The 23484-nt window shown below is 40.0% G+C and overlaps 1 protein-coding gene across 1 annotated transcript; it reads left to right on the top strand.

The window, feature by feature from the left end:
- The first annotated feature begins 690 nt into the window (after positions 1 to 690).
- Positions 691 to 23484, top strand: cwf19l2 (CWF19 like cell cycle control factor 2). The gene is made up of 19 exons (XM_063906179.1): positions 691 to 821; positions 2411 to 2521; positions 2977 to 3093; positions 3533 to 3649; positions 3914 to 4033; positions 4396 to 4489; positions 5694 to 5812; positions 7223 to 7859; positions 8304 to 8538; positions 12724 to 12841; positions 15800 to 15901; positions 18185 to 18313; positions 18632 to 18769; positions 21389 to 21601; positions 21960 to 22076; positions 22211 to 22366; positions 22458 to 22538; positions 22669 to 22770; positions 23064 to 23484. The coding sequence occupies exons 1-19, from the start codon at positions 729 to 731 to the stop codon at positions 23202 to 23204; spliced, it is 2940 nt and encodes a 979-aa protein (XP_063762249.1). The 5' UTR covers positions 691 to 728; the 3' UTR covers positions 23205 to 23484.

Below are 23484 nucleotides of genomic sequence, written 5' to 3'. Positions count from 1 at the left end.
ATATTCAGCTTACAGGAGTCAAGGGACGTTTATACTGAAACAAACAAAACAAATATATTTCCTTTTGGTGTAAGATATATGTGTGCAGTTCTGAAAAGGGAATAATTCAATTTTCTGTTGCTTCATGACGAGACCAATTATGGATATCAGACCAAACCAACTAGCATAAAAACATTTAAATAAGACACATTGAATTGTTTTAGATTCCATCCATCCATCCATCCATCCATCCATCTTCTCCCGTTTTTCCATCAGGGTCGCGGAGGTAACAGCTCCAGCAGAGAGTTTTAGATTCCACATCACATTTGTTGTTTGGAAAATCACTAAAAGGCTGATTTGCTGACATTAGTTTTAAAATGATTTTCTTTGACTTTAGGAATCACCGAACATAATGACTAAAATAGCCTACTTTCTCCTTAAAGGGATCTTAATTAATTTGTTTAACAGACTGACTGACTGTTTTTTGATCCAAGTTCCCAACACATCCATTTTTAGGAATGGGAAGGAAGGTACAAATATTACATAGGGCTTTGTTGGAATAAGGCATGAACTTAGCTTTAAAAGAAATGTGTGATTCCCTTTTCCTTAAACAGTACTTTTAAACGTGTGGGTAAAACCATAAAACAAGTCTAAAACACTGTGCAGTATTTTACTACAATAACCACAATTCAAGGCTTGACGTAAACTGCGGCGTTTTACGACACTCATGAAAACATTCCGAAGGTGTCATGGCGGCGCAGATAGTCAGTTTTGAGAGTAAGGGCAGCATCGAGGAAAGGAAACTTAGTAAACGAGAGGCGCGACAAGAAGTGATAGACAAGGTAACAACTGTTTAAATTGCAGGAAGCAACCCTTTAAGGAATATGTGGTTAGCTTCACTGGCGTACTCGTTGAGTCCTAATGGAAAGCTAACAAGCTAAGTAGGCTAACAGCTAGCTAACGTTTTGAATGAGATCCGAGGCTAAAAAGTGATATAGATTGTTATCGTTGCGTTTCTCTCCATCTCTCATCGTATATATGTTCCTTAACAATAACCTGATAGTTGCCAGTGTCTGGACAGGAGGATACTGTTAAACTGTAGGCATGAAATTACAGGACAAACACTGCTGCTGAAGATAGGAGAGCTGCGGCTGTGTTTTGTGCAGGTTTTTATGTCATGGTCGCAGATATACACACCCCACCTCAGTGTAAAGATTAGGATTGCCTCGTTGTAAACGCGTATGTACACAGGAATTTAATTTCGTGTTATCTATATGTGTGCAGCTGTGTTTACATGACAGATGATGCAGAAACATGGTGCTTCCTGTGCGGATGTGAACTCATGCAATCTGTTTTTACATCATGTAGTATTCAGAAATGCTATTTGAGGTAAATATAAGTGACTCGAACTTTGGAAATACATTTCTTGAAACAGTTTACATTTAGCTTATCTTATTTATATATGATAATGTAATTAAGATGAGTCAGTCATGGTCAGGCCGTATCAACACCTCAAGTAAGCAACAATGTATGACTTTAACTACAATCTGGTGATAAAAAAAAACTATAAGGTTTGATGCTGTGTCTGTATGTAGTCATAGATTTCCTGAACTCAAACGAATCAGTCATTGTCAGGAAATCTTTTCACCCCAGCAAAACAAAAGACATCACACAAACAGAAAAGCGGCAAGGCATGACCCTAAACATTTTCAATAAACTTCCCCGCTATTATAATTCTAATTTATCCACTTTGGGTTGTGGTGTCTTAAAAAGAGTAGCATGCCATATGCTCGATTTGCTATCTTGGATCCTGTTTCCTTACAAACAATAAAGAACATATCTCTTTCTGAAAGCAGAAAAGTGGACATACAGTTTCCAGTTGTTCAATACAATTGTAATGTATTAATCATAGTTGTCAAATTGTAGTGTTTGCTCATTCGACCACAGCGATATCAGTGACTTACGGCTTTTCTGCACTCTGTGTTTGTATGATACACAGAGCAGATGATTCAGACAAATGATGCTTCCCGTAGATGAACACTAAATGTTGTAAATCACATTATCTGCACCGGTCACCTGTGTTTGCACTGGCCAAAGTAAAGAGTGGAGCCGTGTCTGGTGTGTTGTTTGCTGTATTTGAAGAGGAATAGGCTCATTATGACTTCAACTCATCAGTGTCACTGCCATTGCAGCGCAAAGATATATTACTGCTGCTTGAAAGTCGTTAGATGTTCCAATATTTGCAAATCATAACTTGTGTCAGCACTACCATGATGTGGGTATAATGTGAAGACTGTGTTGTTCCTTTAGTAATAAGAACATATTTGTTCTCCCTGTTGACTTAAGTTATGAATAACCTGAATAATTTCATCACACTTTGAAGTTATTTTCCTGGTGAATAATCCTTCTTATTTCAATTGTGTTAAATCAGGCCAAGCAGCAGTATGAGAAGGAAGAAAGAAGGAAGGAGCTCAAGAGGCAGAGAGGGGAGGACACCTGGATGCTTCCTGAGATCAACCAGAGGCTGCAGGAGATGGAGGAAGTAAGATACAATGTTTTTACATTCCTTAATCACTTAATCACATTACAATGTTAAAATGACTCTTTGCAAAGTCTCAAGGGTACTGTTCCTCAACACATTAATCACTATGGTGCCATTCTGCAACATGATACATTAACCCCACACCCCTGTGTTATTGTATCAACATTTATTAATGCTTTTACTGCCATTGTTTTGTATTACATTAAATCCATTATGCAGATGAAAGACAGGAATACCTTGATGATATTGATCATGGTGTCCAGAAATAAAATGGTGTAATTCAACATAACTTTTATGAAACTCTCTTAGATGGAGAAAACATGAAGTAAACCAAAGGAGACACATCACTGCATACTTTATTTAATTGAGAGCTGGCTCTGGGAATATATTGCATCTTGATAATAAAGAAAAACCCAACCAAGGAAAAACAACTACCTCATTTATTGATATTTCAGGAGGGGTCTGTAAAAAGCAAGAAGAAGAAAGAGAAGAAATCTAAAAAGAAAAAGGAGAAAAAGAAGTCCAAGAAGGAGAAGAAGACAGCAGAAGATGGTTCTAAAGACAGCTCAGATGTAAGTTGATCATTTATTTTCAAGTGTTGGATTCCTTTTAAATAGTTTTTATACTCTTATTATTCGTTTTCAAGAGTGAAAAATAGATTTGCAGTATTTCTAAGTAGGATCATCATTCAAAGTACAGGTTTAAGAAAAAGATCAATCAATAGGTGTCCGTGTAAAGATAATATAACTGCCATGCAAAATATTCCATTACATGTTTTCCTCTTATCCCCCAGTCTGCAGTTGTAGTTTGTGGTTGGATTTAAAACACCTTACAAGGCTGTGATAAAACTAAATCTTTCTTAAACAGACACGGCGGTTTAACTGAATTCAGCTTTGGGACTTGTACTTTATTTATTAATTCTCCACCCTTTTGTTTTGATAGGATAATCCCTCGTGTTGTTTTCCTTTCTCATCATCATTTCCCCCTCTCTGTTTCTCTTTGATGTCTCAGGACTCAGAGGGTGAGTGGGTTGAGGCTCCGGCGCAGACACAAGCTGCTAAAGCCTGGAAACTTCCTGATGAGTCCAAAGCCTCAGAGAGCAGCGTCAGCACAGCACAGAGCGCCGAGGTAACACTTTCATTGAAGATGTTTTTTCCGTTAATACAACACATGGGGAAATCAAGACCACAATAAAGTCCCTTGTCCAAACTGGAGATGAATAAAGAAACAGAATTACGTATAATGGTCTAAAGGGAAAACCGTATCTAGAGGCTTTTACATGCATACAGTACATGCCTTATTTGCTTCTTCTGCTTTATTACAAAACATATGCACTCTTGGTATCATCCACTCATGTTATATACATCTACTTTTCTGTCTCGTCTGTCGTAGAGAGACGAATGGATGACATTTGACTTCCTGGCAATGAAAACCACATCCACAACAGAGAAGAGGGCTGAGAAAGAGCGGCTGAAAGAGGTGGAGAAGGCAAAGGCTCAGGCCATCGAACAGGTGTGTTTTTGTTTGTTTTTCTGAATGTTTCACGTCCGTTTAGACAGCCATATGGTTCCTCTGATTCACAAAGTGTCCTCTGTCAAATGATTCACATGTATCTGTGCGCAAATTGACCTGAATGTCTCTGTGAGTGCGAGATAAAGAGCGATGTTTGTGTATGCAAGAAATGAAATCACTGTGGCAGTCAGTTATCTGCTTTTACCAACTGTGCAGTTACCAAGGTAACAGAGGGTGTCCCCTCTTGGACAGCAAGTTAATGTGAGCATGTGTGTGTGTTCTAATTAATGTCTGCAGGGTGTTTTTTTTGGGATTTTTAGCATCTGTGTAGTTATTCAGGTGTTTTTGTGTTTCCTCTTTAGGCTGGTTTGCACAAATTGGAGCTAAACCCATTTTGGAAAGATGGAGGAACCGGTCTGCCCCCAGCGGAGAAGGCTGCTGCTGCAACGAAGAAAGGTAAAACTACACTAACAGTAGGCAGTTATGTAAAAGTTCACAAAAAGAGGCAGAGTTATCAGTTTCTCAGACCACAGTTGCCTCACTTTTCCCCTCTAGCGAAAAACCGTCTATTTTGATTGCACATTTCGTACAGTATTCTCCTTACCTGCTTTTCTCCAGTTTACTGTCCTTTCCCCCTCTACAGACACAACAAACAAGACTGCTTAAATAAGTGAGACTACAAGTGCATAGATAGAAGGCGGAGAGTGCAGGAGAAAGGAACATTAGGGTTTTTATTCAGACATAACTTGAATACTATTATACAAGAAGCAAAACATTTACTTTTCAGAGAAGAGTGAGACAACAGATATAGCAAGTAGTCTGAGTCAGGTATTCAGGGGTAGAGTGAGGCAGAAACACACAGAAAAGCAGTCAGAGAGACAGACGTGAAGTAAGCTGACAAGCAGATGCAGGTATGTGTACATGTGTCTCTTATCTCTACACAGGAAGTACAGCTACCTCTAGTTGGCTCGATATCAGCTGTAAGCTTTTTTTTTAACAGCATGGCAAAATAAGCAGATGAAACAGCATGCACACACACACACACGCAAACACATCGTATACAAACAGGTATGTTGCAGGAGCTACGGACATGTGTCTGTTTATGTTTGTTGGTATTTGTGTGTTTTTAACATTGGTTACACTTTGTTTTGCTTAGAACGAACACATGCTGGTTAATGATCAGGTTACACGTGGTTGGATTAATTTAAAAAAAGGGAAAATGCAGTTGAAGTTGTGAAACAAGAGCAAAACCTGTAAATGATATCCACCTTGTGTTTAATGACAGAGACATTTGTCATTTATAGTATAACGTGAGGATGACTAAGGATTGCTATGTTTTCAAATTCTCTAAAGCCATACTCAGTTCTGACCTTGAGCTGAGGCTATGGGCAGCACTGAGAGTACATTTGTCACGTTTTATCTCTCTGGGAAGTTGTATGAAGTGTTGTAGGACATTTATTTCCCATGAATTAAAAGAATAAATGTCTCTCTCCTTTTTTTTTTAACCCTCCTTTATCCTGACCTTTATTTTTCCTCTCTTGCTCATTATTACATTTTTCAGCTTCTCACAACAGGAAACATAACATATTTTCTTTCTAAATTCTTCTAATCTTTTAATTAACATTTTTAAACACACCACTTTCTCTCCTCTCGTTCCCAGGAAATGCTGTTGTGAATGATGCCGGTCTGAGCTGGCTGAGGAAGAGTTTCCAAAGGATGAAGGAGCAGGCAGAGAGGCAGCAGCGCAGCCTCAATGAAATTGTGGCTGAGAGATACGGAGTAAGAGCCGATCAATATTCATTTTGCAATCAGAAACTATGAGTAAATATGTTTGTCAGTGACCTTTGTTTCCATGACTAAGATGAGGTGCCAGCAACGTCACTAAACACAACAACATGCAATATCAATGACGAAAAGAGACGTGACTAAATGTTCTTTAAAAATTAGATACCTACCCAAAAGAAAGAGGCAGTAAGAACAAGGAAATGCTCAAGCTTTGTGTTCAAAACTATCAAAGACTTTTACACACGGTTAAGACAAAATCATAGAGTGTATAAGATAAAATAAGAGAAGAATTCCTTTATTAATCCCAAACTGGGAAATTGTTGTGTTCCAGCAGCACAGCAAGGCTTAGCAAATAATTAGAAATATAAAGAAGAAATATAAATAAACTGGCATTAGACAAAAGATATATATACAGTTGACTATGAAGATATCTGAGTATATACAGTGATTGCAGAGTATTGTACTTGTTTTGGGAAGTAAATATCAGCATAAATAACAGCAAAATCACCAAATAGAGGAAAAGATACACACACATACTTGCTCCATACTGTAGGAGGAATGTGTTTGTTGAGACCTTGTTTCATTATTAATGTATCTCTTCACTGTCTAACTTAACGGAGGCACACACTGTCCTTTGTTAAGTTACATTTAGCTGTGTGAGCATTTTGCCTCCATTTGTCGGCATAGAAACTGTCAGTCAGAACATTGTGTGTGTGTGTTAGCGCATGCATGCACAATTTAGTTTTAATTTGTCAGAGCTAAGCCAGCCACAGCAGTGCACCTCATTGAGTTTTTCTCAGCAAGTCAGAGACGTCTTATACTCTGTCATAAAATGATTCTTTAAACTTTTATGATTAACACTTTTTTATCCATGTGGGAGCTTTATTGGTATTTCTGAAGCACTTTGTTGTCTTGAAGGTGTGTGTGCAGTTTTCAATAGATGTAATGTTAATTCTGGCATCTCTTGTGGAAATAACAAATCAAAAACTGAGCAGATTATTTGAGTACAATACCCGTCACTTTTTTATTTGATTGATGTATGTGTATCTGATGTAAATAATGAACAACTTTACAATATTGTCAAGTATGTGAATAACACTTAGTTGTTGTGGTCTGCTTGGAAGCAACCCAACAAGCAGATTGTTCTTTGGCTTAACTGAACTCCTCTTAAACTACATTGCTTAAAGTCCCAGAGGGCAGAAAACAAATTCCTTGTAATATATGATAGTAACCTGCTTGAAATGATCAAACAAATCTACCTTAAGTCTACGGTCTGCTGCCAACTGTTAGATATATTTTTACCCTGGCAACATTTTCCACTTGGCATTCAGTGAGACATTTTGGGGCATTTATTAAGATCTGAGCTGTAAGTATTTAAATACGTCTTCTATTTCTCTTTTACAGTCAATGGAGGAGTTTCAGCAAAGACTTGCCGATGCTGAGATAGCTGTGTACGGACACAGCAGTGGAGGAGACGGGAACAGAGCAGCGAGAGGAGGGTGGAGGAAAGGAGAGAACGAGCCCAGAGAGAGATGGAGGAGAAAAGACGGCGAGGGGGAAGAGAGAGAACGCTGGAGAGGAAACGACAGGCAAAGAGATTCATCACCAACAGACGGAGAGAGATACCATGCTGGAAGACGAGAGGAGAGGGAGAGGAGAGGATATCGGGGCAGAGAGGAAGACAGAAGTCGAGACGGAGACAGGTTCAGAGACCCAGAGAGGGATAGAGAGAGGGATAGAGAGAGGGATAGAGAGAGGGATAGAGAGAGGGATAGAGACAGCGAGAGAAATAGAGGGAGAGACAGGGAGATGGGTAGGGATGGAGGAAAAGAAAGAGATACTGAAAGAGACAGAGGTAGAAATCAGGATAGAGAGAGGGATGGGGATAGTGAAAGCAATAGAGAAAGAGACAGTAGCAGCGTTTCTTCATCATCATCATCATCATCATCTGGCCAAAACTTCAAAAGTCAAAATTCTCCCTCTCTCGGGTCACTCAAAGGTCGCTTCCTCAAACCCTCAGAAGAGGATGACAGGTCTGAAGGTGGGTTGATTTAAAGGCCTTTTCTAATAGATGTCTGAGTCAGATTTTGAAGAAATTAGCACAGGTCTTATTGGGATAGCAACGGCTACGTTGTGCAGTCACAGGTTAAAATCACGCCGGCTTACCCTGTTCTCTTTTGGAAGTCATTTTTAAAAAAAGAGCAACAACATTAGTCACATAATAACTCAAGTTCCATCACAAATAAAATGGGAATTTGGGTAACCTCGACCCTGCGTTCCCATGTTTCTGGTAAAAAGTAAATGTTTTAGTTCTCTGTAGGGCTCCTTTCCATAATGTTGTAAGAAAGTGGCAAAATAACTTCTATGGGATATGTATTGATTGCTCAATACTTGACCAATTAAAATAAATCTTGTCCCCATAAGTCACAAAGACATGGAAACATGGGTCCAGGTTTGATACTAACATGCCACGTTTCCTATGCAGTTCCAGATCGCCGTCGTCCTCCAGTGCGGCCGTCCTCAAAATTCCTGAAACCCAGCTCTGACGATGAAGACCCTGGGCCCCGTAATACCATCATGCCCACCTGGAAGAAGAGCAACAATCCTGCCCGGGAATCAGCCGGCTTTGAGAAACCACAGCAGGAGAAAGAGAGGGATCCTAGGAAAATGGTGACCGCTCCTCAAGATGGTCCCAGTGGCGATAAAGCTGCTGCATCGAGGTTTGAAGCTTTTGTTTAATTATCTGAAGACATTTTAAATGATGACCAACCTTACTGTATTACAGACAAGCAGTTCTTATTACATGTAAAAGGTTCATCTCAATCTCTTTGTCCTAAATGTTGTCAGTCACTTTGTGAATATTGATGTCTTGGGATGTATCTCCAAAAAATGGTTAGTTATCAGAGACCAGATAGTGCCTCCAGGGGCATAAGAGCTTCAAGAGGATACAAGCTATCTGCCAGATGTCTTCCTACTTCGAGTAAAATGAATACTGTTGTGTCAAGGTCTTTTAGGTTTTGCCAAATAGTTTGCTTGCTGTCGACACAATCCCATAAAGTTTATTCTTGGAGCTATGGCTTAGGTAAAGGAAGGCATGAAGGTGAAACAACTACAGTTTTCTACACTTGTTTTTTTAACTGCTGAATAAGATTGAGTTCACTAAGTTTCAAACTAAAATAAATACACCCTTTTTCTGAGAAATTCACCTGGGATTCCACAACTGTCCCAAGATATTTATAGTTTTCCAAAACTATAAATACATTTCAACACGTCGGCCATAAAGTGACACTGGCTCTGTTTTCAGATCTTGTTTCCCCAGCATAGCCAGGTCTTCAGCAGACTTAAAACAAGCTTAAAGGCTTCTCATTGATCATACATTTGCTGTTAAAGAGTGAATAGCAGAGGGAGGAACACAGCCTTGTGGGCAGCCTGTGCTCACAGTGTCTGACATACCCCCTCCGACACAGGCCGTCTGTGGGCGGCAGAGAAGAAACTCTCTGATCCAGAGAACCAACCCTGTGTTGATGTTGAGATCAATGAGACGTTTTAGGAGAGTCTGCTTCTCCATTGAGATAAAACTAAGCTGTCAGTAACTGTATCAAGCACAGTCTGCTGTCTCTGCTGCTGGTGCTCTTATATGTGAATTATAGTGGACCTATCATAGTGGCCACAGTGATGGGCAAGTGTTTGGCCAGAACTCCTTCCATGGTTTTATACTGACAGTATGGAGGCCATTGTAATCCAATCTTTGTCCTATTTTCACATGGCTTTTTGGAACAGGACTGATTGAACATTCCCACGATTTTGGCACTGTGCATGTGTCTTAGGAGGACTGGAACAATGTTGTTCATCCCCCCAAAGCCTGTCTTACATTACCAGTTATGAATTTTCCTTCTTTTTTAAGTTTTTAAATCATCATGTTCCATAAAGATTCAGTGCCCTGTTTTCTTTTCTTACAGTAATTCAATTTTGCCTGTGCAGAAGGCTCCTTTATTTATTAATCAGAGTATTAAACATCTTTATATCACTAAATCACTTGTTATTATGTTCAGGCTTTAGCACAATAGGAGCTCTATATACATTCTTCATTCCTTGTGTAGGAAAAGTAAAAATGATGCATATTTAATCACTTTGTCCTTTCAGCAGCTTGTGTTCAGTGGCGGGTTTAATTTGTAATGTGGTCAAGTTCCCCGGATACTTTCTCACTGTAATCCCTACCATAAAATGTGTGTGTGTCTTCACATATGTTCTTGATTATTTCCAAGAGGCCTGACTTAGCTGATGAAGTTCTTATCTGCTTTTGAACATTAGTCTTGTTAGAAATTCCCCAGGCCTCTGAAGTCATATATTATCCATATTTGTTCTCCTCTAACAGTTGTCTTTGTGTAGAGCACTCAGTTTAGTAACATACAGTCAGACACACAGACAGTCCTCACATAGTTCTGCGTCGGTAGGCTACTATGTTTCTATTGCTTTAACCTGGTTACACCTGCAGGTCAACTATCTCAGTGATGTATCTGACTTTATTTATTTGTTCCGATCAACCACCATTTCATTCATGAATGTTTTCCAGGCATTATAAAGCATCAGTTATTAAATACAAATAATAATAATGCTTTATATATATATATATATATATATACATACACTGCCCGGCCCAAAAAAAAGGTCACAAGCCTGTGGGGGGCAGTGCTATGATCTGGGGTTGCTGCAGTTGGTCTGGTCTAGGTTCAGCAACGTTATGTGCCCAAAGAATGAGGTCAGCTGACTACCTGAATATACTGAATGACCAGGTTTCTCCATCAATGGATTTTTTCTTCCCTGATGGCAGGGGCATGTTCCAAGATGACAATGCCAGGATCCATCGGGCTCAAATTGTGAAAGAGTGGTTGAGGGAGCATTAGACATCATTTTCACACATGGATTGGCCACCACAGAGTCTAGCCCCGATTTAGAATCTTTGGGATGTGCTGGAGAAGACTTTGCGCAGTGGTCCGAATCTCCCGTCATCAATACAAGATCTTGGTGAAAAATGAATGACAGAAATAAATGTTGTGACTTTGCAGAAGCTTGTGGAAACGATGCTACAGCGAATGTGTGCTGTAATCAAAGCTAAAGTTGGCCCAAAGAATATTAGTGTGTGTGACCTTTTTTGTGGCCTGGCAGTGTATATGTAGCAATTTTCATACAGCAGGTGCAGCAATGTGCTCTACTAAATGGCACACATTAAAACAAAGAACAAGAAATTCCCCTCAAATCAGATAAGACCTTTTTGTAAACATGCAGCAACATAATATAACATGTTGACAGTCTAAGAGACAGAAGGGTGTAAAAAGGTATGATAATACAAATAAAAACAATAAAATAAAAACAATGATCCATTGACAAAATAAATCAAAACAAAATATAAAAACCTAGAAAATAAATAAAATAAACATATATATGGGTGGTTGACGTGAACTCAAATCCAAAGTGAAAAAAATAATAATTCAAAAATATATGTCCAATGACATATAATTATATTCCCTTATATGTGAATAATTCAAAACTGAATGTGTCCATTTCTAATTCTTCATATATTTTGCATATTATTCACTTTTTGGTGTGGTAGTCCTAAAATGTGTCCACCGGTGCAACGACATAAAGAATGCCATTATTTAATTCAGAGAATGTTGGACAGGTAAGATAGATAAGCACAAGGCATATTAGTTTGTCCCAATTATATTTCCAATAATGTATATATATATATATATATATATATATATATACATTATTGTTATATTAAAATAAAGGTTAAAGTATTAAAATAATAAAATAATAAAAGACCAACCGAAAAGGAAGTGTCGCTAGTAAAACTGTTAAATAATCATAAGTAAAAGCCTATAAAATAATATTAAAAAAAAAACCTAATAAAAACTTAAATTCCATTTAAAAGGAGGGTGTCGTTAATCTAAAACGATGTGTCTAGCTGTTGTTTCCACTGAGTTATCCCCTTTCTCACACATTATTTACTATAGTCAATAATCAAAGTACTCTAACATAGTTCCTTACACCAATGAGCTATTTCCTGCTTTGAAATTTGCATATATGTCTCTTATCTTCGTCGGAATTTCATGTTAACATCATCCATGTTTCTATGCTTTATATGCATCATCATGGATATTCTGTCTCATTTCACAGGAAACTTTGACATCAATAAGTGGCACAGAAACTCCTTTAATGAAATGATGGCATCATATATGTTTTACCACTTCCGTGTCAGTCCAACATATAGCACCATTGGAGGTAAAGAGTCGGGGCATCCCTGCTTTATAAACCCTTTACTTGTTCGGTTTTTTGACTCATTAGGCTAAGTTGTTTGGGTAAACCAGCAGCCAGAACCCCTGCAGCATGAAATGAGTCTGCAGTGTGGCAGCAGAATGAAATGAGGCTGTGAGGAGTGTAATAGCCTAGAACGATGCTTCCCAGGATGCAGTTCAGATCCTGCCAGGCAGGGCGGTAATGATCTCTGCTGGGGGGGGCACACAGACTCAAATGCATCATTACAGATAAACAGGGTAAGAGCTCTCAAGAAAACAACTAAATGGTTAAATTAAAAACCTTCACAAATACGTGTCCCATTAGAGTGTTAAGGACCATTACGAGAGTGGAATAATGAGGTGATTAAATACTAGGGGGTTATGGGGGAACTCTGGAGAAAATTAAATGGAAAAGTGTGGTTCTTAATAACCTACGTGTTTATTTATTTACTTTATTTTCAAAGGTTTTCTTGTTGACATTATACGCGTCTTCGCCTTAAGTCGGTTGCATATCGTGTTTGAAATGAGGAAATCATTTTTAAAGTTCCGTATCTACCTCTTGGTTTTAGTCTGTCCTTTAAACTCTCATCGTCATGTTTTACGTAGGAGTGAGAGTGACAGTGAGGAAGAAGAGGAGGAAGAGGAGCAGCTTCCACTGATGTCAGAGGAGGAGATGAACAAACTAGGAGCCAAGCTGGTGAAGGCTGAGATAATGGGCAATGCGGTGAGTATTTCATTGTTATTGTTACTCTTAATATGAGACAACCCTGAGTATAAGACAACTCATTTTCCGACCAGTTTTGGAAGAATGTTTTTGAAGATACTCATAGATTTATGTGCCTAGTCCTGTTGGGAAAGTGTCCCTGAGATACAGTAAAACCAAAGATGAGTGAGTCCTTATCCCTGATGCCCTTTTCTCGAGTTGGATGAAAACATAAATCACATCCATTAAATCAGAAGATAAACTACACATTATTGCAGCTGATCAATAAGTTATATAAACTCTCTGCCTTTAGACTTTTTCAATTTGTCAGAGTCATTGGCACTGTCTGTTATCATTTGTATGCCTCGGCTTCTGGGAGGAATCATCTTTGTCTTAGGCTCATTCGTAAAAATGTGTGCAGACCAGGCTTGGGAATTTCGTCATTTTAGGGGCAAAGCCATTTGGCCTTTTGTGTCACAATTTCTTTTAGGGCACAAAGCCCACATGCCAGGGCACAAAGGCCATTTAGGGAAAAATTAGGATTTGGAGCTTACAAATAAACAACTTCACTTTCTGATAATAAAAACACATGAATGACATGGAAAACAAATGACTATTTTTACTACACTGCGCATTGAATAGAGTAGTTTTTCATTCAATGTGTGCAGCAAAAAATAAATCACAAGTGGAGCAAAGCGCTCGCAGCCCCACTGAAACATCATCTCATAAGTCAGAGCTGATTGGCTGTAAGTGTGTGTGCGAAAAGTGTAGTTATGCAGAGGAGACGAGAGAGCTTAGACTACATCACCAGCGCTAAATAATACAAACAGAAAATGAAAGAAGTTGACCATCTACTGGAGCTTTGCTGAGCGGAAGTATAGTTTATGTATCGATGGATAGATTGCTAAGTGCCTGTGTTTTCCTACAGTCTGATGTTTTCATGCTGAGGCAGGTTGTTGTTATTGTTAAGTTTTGCTTTGTGATAGCGCTCTTTACTCCATGTATTAAGGTAGAAAAAGCCTTTAAATATCTAAGTTGTTCGTGCCCCACCAGTTTTGTACATATAAAAACGCCACTGGGTGAGGAGAAGGGAGGTTCCTAGAGAGAGAGAGAGAGAGAGACGGGGGAATGCTATGGGAGAGCTAACGGTATATGTGTGTGCGAGTGAGAATTAACATACTTCTTTGTTGTTTTGGCGTGGTTACGGACGACAGTAACCTGTCTCGGAAGTGAATAAACTCACGGACAAAAAGAGACACGAGGCCTCCTTGTATTCTTAAAGCGAGACGCTTCAATGATGATTGAATGATGCGTTGATGGCATGTGAGGTGCGCGTAACCAATCCAAGCTACAAGGACTAATGCAGTTCAGAGCCCAGACTACCGCTCTGACACTTTTAAAGCAACTTCGAGATTTTAACAGTATCAGGGCACAACAGCCATGGTGGCCGTAGGGCGTACAATTATTTTCGGGGCATCACGGCCAGACCGAGGGGCAATGAAGGCCATGGTTGTCATGGCCGCCGTGAAATTTTCCACCCTGGTGCAGACCACCCTAGAAACGTCTACTTTGATCACAGGTGAACTTAACTGATAAACAGATTTTTGTAATCAAGGCTCAAGGTCACTGTGACCTCACAAACACATTTTAGTTTGCCTTTACTTATTCATAAGCTTATTTCACACAAATGTCTGATAGAGTACAAATAATAAAGTGAGGACATTTGAGACCGACATGACAAAGACATATTTGTAGTTTGGGTTGAGTTTTTTTTAGCTTCTCATTAGGTTGATTTCTACGTCCCACAAGCCGAAACTAAACTGAACAATTCCTTAATCTAAAAAACTCATCACATTAACTAACTTTGCTAGCACAGCAACTTTAGGGCTAAATACAACATATCATGAAACATAATCTTGTTTAAATGATGTGAAATGTTACTTTTTAAGTCCTCATTTATAATACAACCACATGTTTACCATGTATAAGATCCCAAAACAATATTTTCTTATATTTAATGTTTTTTATATTTTATTTACTGATCATTTATCATTTCAATCTCACGATGCATCAGACAATTCACAGTGCATGTATATAACTTTACAATAAAACACAGTAAGTAATACATGTAAGTCAAAGTAAAAGTGCTCATTGAGCTTTTATTTATTGTGATGTAAATATGATTTATCTCCCATTTACTTTGACTCTTTTATTTAGACTCAACAGCACACCGGGGATCTATAGCGTGCATCGATCTGTGCACTTAACAACCCCTGTCCGTCCTCATGTGTCAATCCTAAATGTGCTATAGGGATCTCTTATAGAGAGAGTGTTACAGTACTGCCTGTTACCACACACACACACACACACACACACACACACACACACACACACACACACACACACACACACACACACACACACACACACACACGCGCACACACACACAGAACTAAGTGTTATCAACATAACATCCAGTATCTCCCTACACGACAAAGCAATCAAAACGATATTCCCAAACCACTTTGTGTGTGTGTGTGTGTGTGTGTGTGTGTGTGTGTGTGTGTGTGTGTGTGTGTGTGTGTGTGTGTGTGTGTGTGTGTGTGTGTGTGTGTGTGTGTGTGTGTGTGTGTGTGTGTGTGTGTGTGTGTGTGTGTGTGTGTGTGTGCACGTGCATGTGTGTTAAGTGCTTTAACAGTCATGCACTTGACTTTTATGTGTTGTACATAAAGGTGTCGATATCTATCACGGTATGGCTTAAGAGGTTAAGCACCCTTTGGCCAAACGTTATTTTTCCTCTTGGTCTTCTGCAGTTTTACAGCCTCACCATTGAAAGAAAACGGCATAAAAAACACTTTAAACTACAATTCATTTCATTCATTCATTGAATTCAATTCAGCTAAATATGAAAATGCAGCCTTACTGATTTACGATTTTCCTGTTGATATATCCAATTATACATTTGTGTGTTTGTTTCAGGCCATGGTTGAGAAGCTGAAGTCTCAGCTGGACGCCGCACATAAAGCCAAAGAGAGCTACGCCGCTCGCAAGGTGCTACAAGAAACGGCGACTTTGAAACAGGTCTGTAAATGCAACATGAAAAACCTCATGCATTCATTGTCTCGGCCAACTAATCTACACCTCGCAGCATAAAGAAATACAACAAAACACATCCAGCATGAAACAGCACCACAGAGCACTCTCCCTCAAAACGCGACAATGCTTAGAGAGTTTAAAAAAGATTCAATAAAAGAAAGGACTTTTATTTCTCTTCAAAATATTTATCTCTACTCCATTTCTCTCTTCGTTCTTCTCTACTGGTTTTTCTGGTCGCTTTGCTCTTTAAATACTTTGTTTTGTAAGAGAAGTTTATTATTTTCTCCAACTTGTTCTGCAGATTTGATATTCCCAGATGCAGAAACGTTATAATGTAAATAAATAGACATACACTTACTCTGAAATCATGCACACACAGGAATAGATCTAAAGAGAGAGACATACACAACCGTTTACCTGGCACACACACACAAACACAAACACACTGAATATTTCTCTCTCAGATTGTTCTTTTCTTTTTCCTCTCTCATAGTCTAAATGCTAATCCAAACACTCAGGGCTACATCTTTTCTAAACTTCACAGACACACACACTCTCAGCATGTTGCAGCAGCATCCATCTCCCTCACTGTGCAGGGAGGAAAAGTGCTTCACACACACTTGACTCCAGATGAAACTGAACCCTTCTGCTGTTACGTATGACTGCTTTTCAAAGGAATTTGTTTGAAGTGTCTTCAGCTCTTGCGTCTTGCTGCATGTATGGTCACCGCTCCTGTTTGGCCTTTTAGCGGACCCTAATGGGAAACAAATGTCTTTCAGCGTGCTGCAGACACTCCCCAACCTGGGGTCATTTAGAGAGTGCCCCCAGTGTTTATGAGAGTAAAAAGAAAGACACAGATTGAGTAGTAGAGATTGCATTGGCCATCCAGTCTGTATTAGAGGCAATTAACAGATAGCAATGGCAGAGCCCTGACACCTCAGCACTGCTTTATCTCTTCTATTTGGCCTTGCTTTCTCTGAAACAAATGGAGGTCTATTTCCGACATGAACAGACTCCAGACAACTTTATAAACACATGGGAAGCAGGCTGTAATTATTTATATAACCTGTATATTATCATTTGCAAGTTAGGCCAGATTCATCCCTACTAAGGCTGTCCTGTTCAAATGAATTTATCATTAAGATTCCAAAAGAGAGCCATCAGCATCTGGAGAACGGTTGATTTGCAATCCTGAGAGATCTTTTATATCTGTCTTGTGAAAGAAGAAATTTGGCTTGTCTTCAGTGTTTTGACTCAGCTTTTGTGGCTCATTTTTAAACATTGTGTGTAGGCTTGAATAATCTAACCGTGTCGACCCGTAGACACTCCACTTTTCAATTCCTTGTGACTGCCTCCCATCCTCTCTGCTACTCCCGCCTTCTTCGTGTTTCTTGGCTGTCCGCCTCTACCTGTCAGGTCGAGCTTTGGTCTCCATGCAACTCAGACTTCAGCTCCTCATAACAAGACAACTTTTTGATCTTTGCTAGAGGGCTAAATTGGCTCTGAGGCAGCAGTTTTATGACATCACACCACTGAAGTCTTTAAAACAGAAGGAAGGTCTTCATTTTTGCCACACCATGTGGGTTTTCACAACTTTAATCCAGTTCACACAGAAAGTATGACTATATTAAGAAAATGGGTAAAGACAGATTAACCAAGGCTTTTTAAGATTAAAGACATTATTTTGACATGAGCGAGGTTAATTGAGGTGTAAGGCATTTCTATTCTGATGCAGCGCTCATTATTATAACTGCAGCTACTTCTTCTGTCCTAAAAACCCATCTTTTCTCCTTTTGCCTAATCAGTATTGGTGAATGTACCCTACCTCCCTTCATCGGTAATGCTTATGCCTCCAGCATCACACTGATGATTTGCGTTCTATAAAATACAAAGGGAGACTGACAAGTTACTCATTTTGAAATGTCACAAGACATATTACAGCACACTTCTTCAGGTGTTTTACATATTGCATGTCAATTGGAGTCAGACATTTCATTTCTTATTAAACATGAGCCCTCAGCAACATGAGATTAAAGCAGGTGCTTGTTAATACAGTCATCCGTGTTTAAATCTGATCAGCAGACGTAGCATTTCTGACCTTGAATAGGTGGCGGACATCATTGCAGTATTACGTCATTAAACATTGGCTTTGAAGAATCATCCTTATCGCGACTTGACCATCTGTTCAAATGTCAAAAGGTGCATAAATGAAAATATTTCAACTCTATGTTTTTAATCAAACGGAAGTAAAATAGTTTTTCTTTTCAGGTCACCGGTCGCTCCAGTGAAGCCCAGGAAATCCTGCTGTTTAGAACTGACCAAGCAGGACGGGCCTGGCCCGTCAATAGCCCCTCTGGACCCCAGGAGCCACACGGGGGAAGACGGAAGAAGAAAGCGGTAAGGACAGAGGGATGATGGGTGAAAAGAAAGTAGAAAATAAAATGATAGAGCAAGAAGGGAGGTAATTTATCTACAAAGAAATTAATCATGAACATTTACTGCCCAGTCTCCTTCACTGTATATCTGCCACACATTCTTAGGTCCTCTTCCTCTACCTCTCTTCTCCCCAAGCTGTCTCTAAGGATTGTATCGATGTGATTGACAGAAGATTGTGTGTTTTTTCTACATGCAGCAGCCAATTTCTGTGATTTTTTGCAGTTGCTCACCTCATCTGTACTCGCCTCATTTTCAAATTCCCCCCCCCCCTCTCTTCAGATTGAGACCCATGTTGACGGCGAGCGTGTGCGCTACTTCCAGGATGATGACGGTGTGGGTCTGAAGGAGATGGTGAGGAGAGAGAAGATGAGCTCTGCACAGGATCAGAACGCACTCTACTCTCGCATGGCTTCCAAGGTAGGAAACACTACCAATCCACTCGTATAAAAAAGCAACAAATATGAAATTCCCCTGACTTGTCTTCTGAGTTGTTCACCAACAGAAATAACAACCTGGCATCCATGTGCTACTAAATTGCACTCATTCAGCCTATGCTTGCAACACACATGTTTTATTTTAAATCTGGCAAGAGCTGCTGTTATCATATCATTGCAACTTTAAAGGTGCCATAGAACGAAAAACTGTATTTACCTTGGCCTAGTTGAATAAGGAGAGTTCGGTTCATTGAACTGACATACCGTGAACCTCAAACACCATTACAACAATCCCTGTGTGTTAGTAACACACGGTAGTCCAGCCCCAACATTTGCATACACCAGCTGCTGGAAACACTCACGGTAACACTTACCACTCCGTAACGTTGCTCTCCAATCTCCGACCAACTGGCTGTTCTTAAAAATCCTCGACTTCCTCCTCCGATAAAGGCTCAAACATGTAAGGTTGGATGCAAATAGATGCAAATGTGTCTGTCAGAATCCACTGTTTCAGAGCCACTGCTAAAGGCTACACTGCAGAGTAGTGATGAAACCGTTTCCTTAATTGATTTTAGAATAAAAAACAAGTCCTAGCCAAACTTCGACACTCACACTGATCACTTTGACTCTCCTAAATGTCATAATTACTACTTACTGCATTTTCCTGGTTTCCATTTGGCAGAATAACCGTTGAACTATGGTGATAAATCTCTTATCAAACCCCTTTATCTCTTTTCACCCTTGGTTTAAAGAGTCAGGAAGGTCACGCAGGTAGCAAGATTTTCAGTTTCACCCAGCAGACATCTCCTTCAACTAAAAATAAATCAGCAACCAAATAATGGATAAAAACGAGGTAATGTTGCTCTCCTGATGCATACTAAAGTCTGCCTCGTTTGATCAATCACATTTGATAAATGCTTAACACATCCCCGCTGCAGTGATTTAAACAGTTCTAGATGAAGGCAGACAGAAGTTTATCCTGGTAAAGGTACACTCAGGTGCTTTATGTGTTTATGTGTAGATCACTTACATTAAATGTGTCATACTCCGAGGAAAAGGGTAAGCGTTTAGGATCTATTCTGTCAGATTGGTATGCATTTCATTCTGTGTCGTTATCCATTACTCTCCATCCACTTCTACTCTCACGTCTACTTCTCTCGCTCTCTGCTCCACTGTGTGCTTGACATAGTGGTGGAGCAGCAGATGGGACCTGGCAGGTTGTGCTGCATGTGTCAGTCCATCAGCAGTTTCACAGACTGCGCTTTTCCCTGAGCCGAGACACGTTTCCCTTGTTGCGTCTCCTTTGTTCTTCTTATTTTGCGTGTGTACACGCGTGTGCGACTAAGAATAAATAAAGAAGTTTGAAGGAGTTGCTATGGCAATGAAGGAAAAAGACAAATGCTGTGTCCGCGTTTTCCCTTTCTCCGACTTCTGCCCTCATTCAAGTGCACACACACTCCTCAATCACTTGTCCTCACTCATATATTCATTACACATGCATATAAAAATACACACACACACACACACACACACACATTCTGCTCCTACAAAGAGTGACACTAAAAATACATCTACAGTTACCATGGCAGGGCTTCTATAAATACCAGTTTAATCCATTGGTCAGAAACAAAGTCTGTTAGGAGACTAGCGTTGTCTAGAGATTTAATGAAGTTTATTTCTTAATAAAACATGAGCAGTGTGCCAGACATATGTAAATATCTTCCACTCTGCTGCTACATGCTGAATTCACCATCTATAATTTAAATTGTATCAAGCATGTGTCAATCTGTCAATAGTTTTGTAAAATAAAGAAAAAAACATCAGCGTGGAACCTGAAAAAATGGCTCTACATGAAAGAGTGTGTGAGAGTGTGTGTGACGCTATGTGGATGTAAGAAAATATAACAGTCCTCTCGGAGAAACCCTGCACACTTAGGTGGAGTCCTTTGCACACGCACACACACACACACACACACACACACACACACACACACTTGCCATGCTTGCCTCTCGCTCTCACATGCACACAGATTCCAACCTGTTGCCCGATCGCCATGGTGACAAGACAGACCTAGAAACACCAGAGTCGATGCTTGGCATCCTGCCTCACACTGTTAACACACACCAGGGACCAAGTTACACACAGGGCAGCTCAGGCACACACACACACACACACACACACACACACACACACACACACACACACACACACACACACACACACACACACACACACACAGAATATGGCGTGGAAGCGGCACAGACAGCAATATTGCGTCAGCACGTACATACACTAATTGGTGAAGCTACCAGCCTGTTTCTGAGGACAGTCCTTATCTCTCCATTAGGATTAGCTTTTTTCTGTTTGGTTTAAACCTGAAAAATATCCATAATTTACTTGAATAAACTTAACTTAAGCCTGTTCCCTCTTCAATTTCGTTGGAGAAAATACGGCATATTTGCTCAAGAGTGGTCACACTGTTAACCTCCTCTCACCATTATGTCCGTTTTCTCTTCTTCCCTGTATCTCCATCTTTACTCCACTTATCCTCTCCATCTCCTCTGTCCTCTCCATGGCCACCACTCCACTCTCCACCCTCCAGATGATGGGGAAGACAGACGGGGACAACTACACGCTGGATGACATGTTTGTGTCGAGTGCAGCACAGCGGGAGGGCGAGGGGAGGGAGGAGGAGAGGATGAGGAGCAAAGCCATCGGGGAGAGTAGGAGGCTGAATGCCTCCATGGAGAAATGCCGACACTGCTTCAGCAGCCAAGAGCTGCAGAAGCACCTCGTTGTGGCAATAGGGAGCAAGGTAAGGGATTCAGGATGTTTTGTTGACACATGCTGAAATCATTAGGCTCTTAATTGATTAGTCAGTCAACAATTTTGGTAGAGAAAATCATTAATCAAGCAAATATTCAAGTCATTCAGTAGCTAATGCTGTTTTTTCATTGAACAATTGCTCCAACAGCAAAATATTCATTTTTTGCAGTTAAGTCTAAAAATAGTAAGAAAAACAGAGGGGTTGCCAAAACATTTTCTCTCATTCATCAAATTTATAAATGAACTAGTCGGAGCACCTCAAAATTGACAGTCGGTAGGAAAAGAAATGACAGATCAAATGTATATATTTTTTATTTGTGTGTGTGTGTTTTCCATCTTGTGTCCAGGTCTACCTGAGCCTGCCTGCGGGAGTGTCTATGACGGAGGGCCACTGTCACATCTGTCCTCTGCAGCATCATTGCTCGGCCACTGGATTGGACGAAGACGTCTGGTCCGAAATGCAGGTCAGCCATCAGTGCTTTGCGTCAACAGGCTAACGATTCCATTTTTTGTACATAATCACAATCCAATACTTCACTTCATTTTCAATGATTACAATTTAATGGAGTTCACTTCCACTCTGCTTTGCTGTCCTCAGCTGTTCCGGCGTACTTTGGTGCGAATGTTTGAGTCCCAGGAGCTCGACTGTGTGTTCATGGAAACACACATGAACCCACGCAGAAGACAACACATGGTCCTAGAATGTATCCCACTTCCCCGAGAACTGGGCGATATGGCACCCATATACTTCAAGGTGTGTAGTTGCTCTCATCAATCTGAATAAGGAGTATAGCAGGGATATATCTGAGTTGTGTTGTAATCCAAAAATGTCTGTGTGCCTTCAGAAAGCCATCTTGGATTGTGATGAGGAATGGGCCATGAACAAGAAGGTTGTCGACCTCTCATCGAAAGACATCCGCCATGCTGTAAGCCCATTTCTTGTTTGCCTGTGTTTCTTTCTGTCTTTAAATACTTCTATTGTATTTATGTATTTTTTTTTCCCCTGGTTGTTTCATCCTGTCTGTTAATTGTTGTTAATTGTGTAATTCCTCTTAGGTTCCTCGAGGTCTGCCCTACTTTGCTGTGGACTTTGGACTCCAGGGAGGGTTTGCTCATGTCATTGAAAATGAACAGAAGTTCCCTCATTACTTTGGCAAGGTCAGTGTGTGCATTAAAGAAAAACAACTCTAACGTTATCACAAATGTTTCCATCAATTTTCAAACCTAGTGAAATCCATAATTTAAAGGTAATGGTTTGTTTCATTCGGTCGCCTTTAGTGGCCACGTATCCTCAGGAGTGGTTGTCAGTCCAAAGGAAGTTTGATCCAGTTTTACATCATGTTTGTTTTTACCTATAACATCTCTCAGAGAAACAAGTTGAGCAAATTACGTGAACCTATGGGTCTTACATTATTATTGAAAACATGACCAAATCCCTATTTCCCTCACAGGAAGTGGTGGGAGGAATGATGGACTTGGAGCCGAGACGTTGGAGAAAAATGATAAGAGAGAACTTTGATGACCAGAGGAAAAAAGTCCTGCAGTTTGCCCAGTGGTGGAAACCGTACGACTGCACCAAGACTGCAGAGTAGTACAGACTACACTTGCATTCACTCACACACACACACACACACACACACACACACACACACACACACACACACACACACACACACACACACACACACACACACACACACACACACACACACACACACACACACACACACACACACACACACACACAAACACACACTCACTGGTGCACACACTGTTGCACCGTCCAATTTAGAATTTGATGTTAAATTCTATTTAGAAGATATTATCTGAGAACTTTTTTACTTAAATAAAAAACAAATACAACAACCTCAA

This window comes from Eleginops maclovinus, chromosome 18 (assembly GCF_036324505.1).
Source record: "Eleginops maclovinus isolate JMC-PN-2008 ecotype Puerto Natales chromosome 18, JC_Emac_rtc_rv5, whole genome shotgun sequence".
In the NCBI taxonomy this organism is placed as follows: Eukaryota; Metazoa; Chordata; class Actinopteri; order Perciformes; family Eleginopidae; genus Eleginops; species Eleginops maclovinus.
Note: the sequence above shows the minus strand (reverse complement) of the source record. Positions and strands in the feature narration are given on the sequence as shown.

What these genes read in the sequence shown, in the direction of transcription:
- cwf19l2 (XM_063906179.1), top strand. Translation starts at nt 729, where the DNA reads ATGGCGGCGCAGATAGTCAGTTTTGAGAGTAAGGGCAGCATCGAGGAA. An exon ending in GACAAGAAGTGATAGACAAG is followed by an intron (nt 822 to 2,410) that starts GTAACAACTGTT and finishes GTGTTAAATCAG; the next exon opens with GCCAAGCAGCAGTATGAGAA. An exon ending in CGAAAGACATCCGCCATGCT is followed by an intron (nt 22,539 to 22,668) that starts GTAAGCCCATTT and finishes AATTCCTCTTAG; the next exon opens with GTTCCTCGAGGTCTGCCCTA.